This window comes from Oncorhynchus mykiss, chromosome 2, assembly GCF_013265735.2.
Source record: "Oncorhynchus mykiss isolate Arlee chromosome 2, USDA_OmykA_1.1, whole genome shotgun sequence".
Lineage (NCBI taxonomy): Eukaryota > Metazoa > Chordata > Actinopteri > Salmoniformes > Salmonidae > Oncorhynchus > Oncorhynchus mykiss.
Window position 1 is genome coordinate 31,964,527 of NC_048566.1, and position 10,372 is coordinate 31,974,898.

Consider the following 10,372-nt stretch of genomic DNA (forward strand, 5'->3'; position numbering starts at 1 on the left):
TTTAAATTGAGATTGTCCACGATACTTCCGCGATACGGATTGAATCCAGGCCTGAAAGCTTTCAGACTCACATAATGAAGCACTTGGGATAATTATAAAAATAAATTCTTGATTTTCTTAAACCTAGCAATCTGGATTGAAATGTGTGCCAACCATTCAAGCTTGAACTATGAATGACACAGTGGTACTGCCCTCACCCTAATCTAAATAATTTAGAGCCTGCACACGCACGCACAGACAGACAGAGATACACACACACACACACACACACACACACACACACACACACAATTTTGTTAAAGTGTTATGTTTGGTGAATAAACCCTTTTCCATTTCTCACCCACCCTTTTTTTCTCTCCATCCTTAATTTGTTTCCCTTTACCCTCCTCTCATGGCCTTTCTCCACTCTTCCCTTATCTGGCCATTTCATCTGTCTCCCATCTGTATTTCCCTGGCTGCTCTTCTCTCTCTCCTCTCCGTATTCCATTCCACATGCCTCATTGTTTCCACTACTACTACTTCCCCCTCTTCATCTTGGTTTTCTTTTTCTCTCCTCTCCTTTTTGCTCCCCTCTCTCTCTCCATCCCTCCGTCTCCATACAGGTGTAATGTCCAGGACTACATCTGGCACAAGGGTTCCCGCTGTGAGTCGGTGGTGACAGAGTTCCAGGTGCTGTGTCTGACCATCGGGGCGTCGGCCCTCATGGTGCTGCTGCTCTTCATGATCACCGTCTGCTTCGCCAAGAAGCTCCACGTGCTCAAGACCGAGAACAGCAAGCTGCGCAAACGCAGGTAAGCTTACAGCGGGGGCCTGGGGAAACCTGCTCAAATATAGGGGAGTCTATGGACCAGATAAAACCAGTTAGCACAAAGGTGTAAGAAAACCAGGAAAAACCAGGCAGTGAAACCAGAGAGCATAGAACCCATGGGAAACTGGCTGCGCAAAACGCAGGTGAGCTTATGGACTAGAAAAACCAGGCAGCAGATAGACAGGTTTTTGAGCTCTTGTATTCTCACAGCATATGTATGCGAAATAAGCATTTCTTGCACTATTGAAAATGAAAATATTTAGTATTCGACTGGAGTTTTACATGAGTATTGGACATGTGTGGACCTGTGAATTACAACGACATTACAACTACTTCCATTGAAACAAAGCTCCGTTCAGGGCGAAACCTTGGGGCTGTTGGAGAGAGTAGTGGTGGGGGGGGGGGGGACAAAGGATCGGGACAAAAGGACAGGAGATGGAGGAGGAGGAAGAGAGCTGAAGCTAGAGATACCTGAGAAGGTTGTGGATAACTTTAGGAGAGAGAAGAGGCTGAGAGAGGGAAGTGAGGGAGGCTGGACTGGAAAGAGGAGGATGGGGGGGGGGGGGGGACAAAGAGAAGAGGCGATAGATAGGATAGACAGAGGGGGAGAATTGGATGGATCAGATAAAGGGGGGAGGATATTAAATGAGCGAAGGAGACAATGAAGGAATGCGGAGGAGGAGGAGGAGGAGGGGGAGGAAAACACGATGACAAGATAGATGAGAGAGGAAACACAAAAAGAGAGAAGAGATAAAGCAGAGAGAGAGAGAGAGAAAAGGGAGGGATTGAGTTTGCATTGAAAGAGAACGGGATGAGGATAGCTAGAACGAGTGCTGTGTGAGATGCGGCTGTGCCTTCGCCTGTCGTTTTGCCTAGCAACAGTGAAGTCACGTAGGAGGGTGGATGAATGTGGATGCTTCCATCAGCAATGCACATTTCTTAGCTGAGGATGATGATGTTAGCATTATGATGATGATGAAGAAGAAAAGGGGAGCAGTCAGTGCGGGGGATAGCGTGCTGATGGCTAGCGCGCGGTGCTAGCTGAAAATAGTGATGTCATTGCTGCTCTGGTTCCAGCTGAAAGTAGGGCAGTCTGATCAGGAGTGTATGAGAGGGGAGGGGGGGACAAGGCAGGGGAGGCGAAGTTGACCTACATACAGCTGTGCGACCTGAGGGGTGTGTGTGTGAGGAACGGGGGGTGGGGATGGACAGCATGCAGCGTAGGAGAGACACCACAGCCTCATCAAGTGGTTAGCCAAAAATCAAAGAGGAGGAAGGAGAAACAGAAGAGTAGAAGAGAGCAGAATGAAACAGGAAAACGGAGGGGCGGGAAGAGTGAAGGAGAGAGAGTGGAAATGTGTAGAGGAGGGTGAGCAGAGGGAGGGCAGGAATAGGAAAGAGCTTTTACCAAGAGAAAAACTCAGTTGTTGTTGGAAGGACATGTTGTTGGAGGGAGAGAGACTGTGTGCATGTGCGCGCGTGTATAGGGCACTGCTGATGAGGCTCATGTATACATGAGACGCCCACCTCTCTCTCCCTCCATCTGCTGCAGATAATTGCAGTGGGCTGCACAGTGTCTGTGCCGCAGTCAAGATGGGGTCTGCTTCCCTGTCAGAGAGAGAGAGGCAGAGAAAAAGATGGAGTGAGAGAGAGATGGAGGGAGGGAGATGCTGGGGGAAGGGGGAGAAAGAGAGGGGTCATGAATGGGAGGAAGGGGGAGAAAGGGAAAAATAGTTGGGATTGAGGGAGGGAAAGAGAGAGAAAGCGAGAGGGGTGACAAGAGTGGCAGAGGACAGAGAGAGAGAGAGATGCAGGTAACGTCTTTGCAGAGAGGAGAGTGTGTGTTCTGGCTGAAGTGGCAGATTAAAACTTAGTTTTAGTCCCTTTTCCCCTGTACCACGGCTTAGAAACCACACCAATTATGGACATAAATAACACACATACAATCAGTATCCAAGCCCTGCAGTATCCTCCTTTCAATTCAATTCAAGCTTACTTTGGAGATTTACAATACTAACATAATTAAAATAATTTGAATCAATATTGGCAACTGCTTTCTGTCTCCCTATTTATTTCTCTACTCCATCTCTCTAGCACACCCTCCCTCCTCATTACTTGAGCTTTGATTGGCCTGTCATATGAACTCATTAAATATAAATGTTGGAGCGGCATCTCAATCAGACAGTAGTAGGAAGTGCTGGGGCTGTACTGATGGGTCTAGTTCAGAAGATGTTTAACTATGGATATGATGAGGAGAGGGAGAGATGGAGGTCGAGAAGAGACAGAGAAACTGAGAAACTCTTTCCAGCCAGCAGATGTTTCTGGAATAACACAAAATGACAAATGACTGTTTGGGAAGTCTGTTTTGGATATCAAGTTTCTCCAAGTGTTTAATTGGTTACACAAAGTGAATCACAGTGCTTCAATGGTAGGTCAATGGTGAGTCATTGTTGTTTGTTTGGAAAGTAACTTTCATTTTTGTTTTCAGTTGCAAAACAGTGTACCCCATTGAATGCAACCCAGGATTGGGTGTCAAAGTGGCCATAGCTGTAGTCTAGTTTTGATTCACAGCTGATTTGTTGCATCACAGAGGGTATCTGTCTGTCTGTCATCTGCAAACTGAAGTCTTACACTTGCACTATATTGTAACTAACGCTGCTCTCACTTGCTTTTTCTCTCCCTCCTTCCTCCTCTCTCTACCTCCTTTACCCCACGTTTTCACATACTTTCCCCTCATCCTTGAATCCTGATTTTGCCCTCCCTATTCTCTCTTCATCTCTCTTTTTCTCTTCTCTCCTCCTCTCACTGCATCCCTCTTTTTCCATTTCCCCCGCCCCATCGACACTCTCCTTTTCCTCCACAATGTGACCCCTCCTACTTTCCTCCTCATTTAATCCTCTTTTACCTGTTCTCCCTCCTCCCTTCCTCTCGTCTCTGGTCACCTCCCTGTCCCCCTTCCCTGTCCTCCCTTCCTCTCGTCTCTGGTCCCCTCCCTGTCCCCCCCTCCCTGTCCTCCCTTCCTCTCGTCTCTGGTCCCCTCCCTGTCCCCCACTCCCTGTCCTCCCTTCTTCTCGTCTCTGGTCCCCTCCCTGTCCTCCCTTCCTCTCGTCTCTGGTCCCCTCCCTGTCCTCCCTTCCTCTCGTCTCTTGTCCCCTCCCTGTCCTCCCTCTCGTCTCTCGTCCCCTCCCTGTCCTCCCTTCCTCTCGTCTCTGGTCCCCTCCCTGTCCTCCCTTCCTCTGGTCCCCTCCCTGTCCTCCCTTCCTCTGGTCCCCTCCCTGTCCTACCTTCCTCTGGTCCCCTCCCTGTCCTACCTTCCTCTCGTCTCTGGTCCCCTCCGTGTCCTCCCTTCCTCTCGTCTCTGGTTCCCTCCCTGTCTTCCTCCTCTTCCCAGCAGTAAGTACCGGCCTCCATCGGAGCAGCACAATGATAATTTCTCCCTGTCCACCATCGCTGAGGGCTCCCACCCAAATGTAAGGAAACTGTGCGACACCCCTCCTAACGTCCCTCATGCCCGTGCTTTGGCTTACTATGATAACATTATCTGTCAGGTAACGTGGTTCTCGTCTCTCTCTCACCCTTTCCTTCCTTCCCTCCTCCGCATGGGCTTGAGTGTCACCTCTCCGGGGTTACGAGGCGGGGTGTTACAGTGGGGGCATTCTCTCTCGCTATGGGACAAGTCTACAGCCAGATAGGCAGGCAATACTGTTACCATGGCAACAGCGTGGCTGTAAAGTCTTTACTGTGTATTGCCTCATTGTCAGTTATTGGTTGAGTTTTTTTGTTAGCTATTGATCGTACTTGAAGGTGACACACACACACGCATGTACACACACTGCAGATCAAATCAAATTGTATTGGTCACATACACATACACACGGTTAGCAGATGCTATTGTGTGTGTAGCGAAATGCTTATAAATGTGAAAGATGGAGCAAGGAAATAAGTGTATCTTACCTATACACCTGCCTGACCCATTGGTGTGGTGTGGTCAGTTCTGTCCAGGCTAAGACTTGACCAAGAGAGAACTCCTATAGCCCTCACTGTTACCCCCTCCACCCCATCTATCCCTGATCTGCTCTCCCTTTAATCACCTGTGCATTGGTATGTCACTGCATGATTGCTCTATCGCTCACATGGTGGCTCACATGGTGGCCCCCCCTGGTGGCCATATCAGCCACTGCAGCAGCCTGTCCGTCGCTCTGCCTCCGCATCTCTGTCCGTCCGTTGCACTCATTTATCCTGACTTGGGCTGGATAGGTTGGAAAAGTGAAGAAGGTCTCTTGATTGGTCGATAATAGGGCTTTGGGGGGGGGGGGGGGCGGGGAATCTGGGGGCATGAAATGAAATGAAATGTTTATGGGGTTATTATCAGGTTGGTAGAGGATGGTGTGTGAGATGTGTGCAAGGTGGGCGGGGCTATTAAGTCAGGATAAACATCTGAGATGCAACGTCCCCCTGCTGCCTGTAGGTGGCGGGGGAGAGCATAGACCTAGCTGCACAACTAACGGAAGCATGGGGTAGCATAGCGCTAACATGGTTGTAGCAGCATGAGTAGAATTAGTGCTACGACATAAGATGTGGTGCCACATTCTCACGACTCATCAAATAGTTCTGGTCATCATACATGGTATAACCACAATAAAATTGCTTCACTTAGATTTATTTTGCTCGTTTCTTTGTTTGTCTGTAGTTAGTTTATTTTGCGTTATTCTTCCTTCTGGGTAGTTGCGATAATGTTTCCGTAAATATAATATAGTGACAACTTGGGGGGCATCATATTGCAGTGCTTCATAACACGAGACAGTTAGCACAATCGCCTATCAGAACACTACTAACCGTAACCATAACCGCTACCCGATACCATCCACGACCAAATAAAACATCATACAACACCCCCATCTTCCAGACATCTTCTGATCTCTGAAACAGGAAATCTCTGCTCTTTGAGTCTCAACCTGGGTTTGCAGTTTACATCCACAGGTCCACAGTCAGTGTGTTTGTACATCTCTCTATTCATACGAGTCGATTTTAGAGCACCAGTACAGAGTATCTGGAGAAAAGGTTCTTTAAAATACTATGTAGATTCATCTGCAGAGAACAGCCAACACCATAGAGACATACTTCTTACTAAAAAAGCTCCGAAAACATCAACTAATAATACCAATACCTCAAATCCCTCCGTCTAGTTCATGAACTAAAACCCTTGTGTTTCTATGTCAACACGTTACCCTCAGAAATACTTCATCCAACATTTACTATGGTAATGTCAAGGCCACAAAGCACCATAGTTACTGAGACAAATCCTTCGGTGTCCTTATATGGGCAAGACAGTCTCGACCTCTCAATGTGAGCTGGGAATATCAGATATCATCCTTAGGAAGTTCCCCTTAGTAGGTCTTCTCTCCCTGCTTTTTCATTCTCTCTCTCTACCGCCAACTCTCATGGTTTCTATCCAACTACCTCTTTCTCTGTCACTCTCTGTTTTTCTCTCTCTGTCTCCCTCCCTCTCTCTCTTTATCACACTCTCTCTCTCGCTCTCTCTGTTTGAGGATGTTATGTATCTTTGAGGAGTATAACCCTCTCCTCCTGCCCCCCCCCCCCCCCCCCAGAAAACCATGAGCAGATACACCTGGGAGTGTAAGACCAAAGAGGAGCCCGACAGTGAGGTAAGATAAACCCCCTCAGATGGCCCGCCCCCTCTCCCTTAAACGGCTCTCATTGTACTGTGACCCTGTCAGTCACCCTCTCTCAACTCAACGGACCAATCCACAGTCCCAAACTTGGCTATTCAGAACCTAGTGCTGTTACTCCTAAGTGCTGATCTAAAGTCCGTTTCTAAATTAAGTTAGCCATTATCCGGAAATGATCCATTAAAGGGATCGAGTAAATGCTGATTTTAGACATGATCCATATCTTTACATATTGTGGGCTCTTAAAATAACAACTACGAAATAAACATAATTTAAAATATGAAATGTACACTTTTATCTAGGTTAAATGGCACAGAGATAAACATTGTAGCAGTACACTGTTGTCCTTGTAGGGTCCTTCAGAAAGGGGATATCGACCCTTCCCACATGAGTTCTTAGCAGAAGAGAAAACACTGCAGTAGACTGAAACCAGAGGAATCTCGCTAGACAGAAACTCTCTCTTCAGATACACACACGGTCAGAAACGGTACACACTCCAACATGTATAAAAACACAATCATATATGCAGAAACACAGATAATACAACTAGAGAGTGAAATATTGTTGGAGGGAGAATAGTTTCTCTATTTTCAGCATTACATGGACCGAGTACAGTGGATTGTATCCGTTTACCCTTAATCTCCTATCAACATTAATACTTGTCCTTTTATGGACCATGCTGGTTTACAGCATATCTTTAACTATGCCTTGTGTCAATTCCATTCTAACTCAGTCAATTGACAAAATGATAATGAGGATAAGTAAAAGTCTATATTTAGAGTAATTAATACATGTATATGTTCTCTGTATTGATTGAATTAATATTAAATTGATGAAGGGATTATGGAAGGGTTAGACTGATACATAGTGACATGTGTTCATAACACTGCCAGACCTGTGGAATAAAGGCAGGGATGTATAGTATCGGTGTCCCTATTGTCCAGTCCTGCCCCGTAGGCTGTGCTTTGCTGTGCTGTGCTGAGCCATACTGTACTGTGCCATGCCAGTGAAGAGCATTGAGGCTCTCTATCTGTAACAAATCGTTTGACTCAGTCCTGTCCCACCCTCTTCGTGTCCTTCCTCCACGACGCACACACAGATACACGTTTTATATCATGCACACAAAGATGCAGATCCAGACACACTCACATCAACTCTGAACACACACACACACACACACACACACACACACACACACACACACACACACACACACACACACACACACACACACACACACACACACACACACACATACAGACACACACACACAAAGCAGGAAGGATACAAAGATCTGTCCATGTTTCATCTTCATCTCAACACCCCGTATATCTCTGTTCCAAAAACTCCCCACAAAGTCCCTCTCACCCTCGTTCCCCAATACAATGGAAAACAACAGCAAACAACAACACATTTTCCAGTTTCACGCTGACGGAAGGAAAGATGGCCCCTATCCTGTAACCATGGAAGTGACGTATCCCCACGTCCTGCCCGAAGTTACTATCTAGGCCATCAGCCAATGGGTAAATGCTCTCGCCACCCCTTTTGTGTGCCATTGAATAACAAGCATTTAGCTCTGTTTCGTAATGGCACAGCCCTCAGGGTCTGCAGTGTGTGTGCGTGCGTGTGCGCGTGCCTGTGTGTGCGCTTGCGTGTGTATGTGTGTGCGTGCGTGCGTGCTCATGTGTGTATATGCGCGTGTTTGTATGTATGTGTGTATGCATGCGTGTGTCTGTCTGTCAGTCAGCCTGAGCACAGACAGACACTTCTACCTCAACACAGCAGGGTTGATGAAGCTATGCAATATTAATGAGGATAACAGGCTGGGAAAAACAGATTCAAATGAATGCCAATCCATTCTTGTTCTTGACCTTAATTAAATGCAGCCAAAAGCATGAATTGAAGTGAAACAGAGTTGTCTCCTAATGCATTGTTTTTCCAGCTCCAGCTGTACTGTAGGTATGTATGAAGGTGGTTCCACAGACAATGTGTTTAATGCCAATGGGGGCACAGCTCATTGTGTTTTAATTGGGACAGTAGCGAGGTGAAGGGGGCTGGATGAGTGATGGGGGGGAGGTTCTTGCATGTGTATATGCATGCGCTTCCTGGTTGGCCTGGATGGGGTGCTTGTTGGTGGGTTATGAAGGGTGGGAGGGAGTCACTCATACAGTTCTCCAATCACCTCAATGTCCCTTCAACCAAAACAAATGTGCAAAGTGAGCATGATGCTGAAACAATTGGTTAGCCACTGTACAATGTTTTTTTTTAAACGGTTAGCTTCCTCGCAGCTCTCTTCCATTGACGGATAGTCAGGTAGTGTGAGGATAATATGGGATTTGGGGATATTTATATCCAAACAATATATTAAATTGGATTAAAGCGAGGGATGGAGGGGAGAGGGGTGGTAAAGAAATGGAGTTAGAGGCTCAAATATCTTGAGATGTCAAGTTGATATTTCAGATATTCTCATCTCTTTAAGGGGAATGACTTTATGCAATAGCAGTGGTCTGTCTATAAGGGGCTATAAATTGATATTTTCAGAGGTTGAAGGCCATCTATTGGCTAATGCTGTGACGGTCCCTATGACAGGATGCAACAAAAGACCACATGGGAGACTAGAAGAAGGGTTTGGTTTATAACAGTTTTGGGCGGTCTGGCTGGGTGGGCCTAACCGTGTTTTCTCCTCCCTCCGTCCATCTGTCCGTCCGTCCCTGGCAGGATGATCCTAATGCCCAGAACAAGCTGGAGGACCCCGTGAAGGCCCCGGTGCCCAAGGAGGACGACTCCCTGAACATCCACAACTCCCTGACCCCCAAACACGAGAACCACAAGGTACTGGGCGAGGAGAACTCCTCTGAGGTAAACTCACTGCAGAACAACATGATGTAGAAGCCTGGGTCGGGATGAGAGCTCCAGTCCTGCTCTCTATCCCAGCCACCACGCCTACAACTGCTACCACCAGCCAACCACCGTCTACAACACGGCAACACTGCCACCAAGCGGGCAACGCCGCTGGAAAAAAAAAAAAAAAAACGCACCACCCCAGCTGAAACTCCTCCCCGACCTGCCACCGCCTATAGCGACCCCTTACGCCCAATCACGCTCCCCCGCCTCGCTGCCCTGCCCCTTCGTTGCTGTCACTCTGCTCCCCCTTACCCCCTGCCCGCACGCACATACACACACCAGAAAACACAAACAGACACACCAAAACACACAAACACACATATATACAAACACACACTCACATATACACTCATAATTCCCCTGCCTGCATTGGTGTATTTTGTAAAAATAAAAAAATCATATGGAGTTTAAAAAAGAAGTTAAGCATTGTAAAAAAATATAAAAGTTACTGAGAGGTTTCGATGTTTGTCTGACTAATTAAGTGAGTATGTATAAATATATGGAAAAAATGCTTGGATTGATATAAAAGAAACAACACAATGTGTCTTCGTTTTCATTGATGTGATTTCTAATCCTTTGATGTACTTGTTTTATTTTGTACTTTTTTGGGAATACAGACTTCAAAACAGAGAACAAAATCTAACAATTGTTGAAATAAACCTTTTTAACATGACACCTTTGTCCCTGTGTTTTCCTGAACAAGACTGTCCCTTTCCCTCTCAAACTCTTGCATGGCTTATTACAGCTTGGTAGCTCCTTGGGTTGCACTCTCTCTCTCACACACACACACACACATACACACACAGAGAGAGACACACACTACCTGCAGCTTGCATGGATCCTGTAGTTTGCTTTCTCACAAAACTGCAGCTGAAACACACAAAACAAAAACTCTTCTCTCACCACTCATGTCAGAAAGAGCCTTATTCAGAAGGCCAAACACACACATAACTCTCTTTCTTTCTTACAC

At 46.6% G+C, this 10,372-nt stretch overlaps 1 protein-coding gene across 10 annotated transcripts in view; it reads left to right on the top strand.

The window, feature by feature from the left end:
* Positions 1-10,075, top strand: part of LOC110487045 (chondroitin sulfate proteoglycan 5) — a 32,636-nt gene extending 22,561 nt beyond the window's left edge. The window contains exons 3-7 of one of the 10 annotated variants that reach the window (XM_036945749.1): positions 603-791; positions 4,200-4,356; positions 6,418-6,474; positions 7,920-8,021; positions 9,217-9,348. In XM_036945749.1, coding sequence (XP_036801644.1) covers positions 603-791; positions 4,200-4,356; positions 6,418-6,474; positions 7,920-8,006 — 490 coding nt within the window. In that variant the 3' untranslated portion in view covers positions 8,007-8,021; positions 9,217-9,348. Of the gene's footprint in view, positions 1-602; positions 792-4,199; positions 4,357-6,417; positions 6,475-7,919; positions 8,022-9,216 lie in introns of all 10 variants that reach the window. The other 9 variants (XM_036945752.1, XM_036945742.1, XM_036945743.1 and 6 more) reach the window with 9 other exon arrangements.
* Positions 10,076-10,372: the final 297 nt, after the last annotated feature.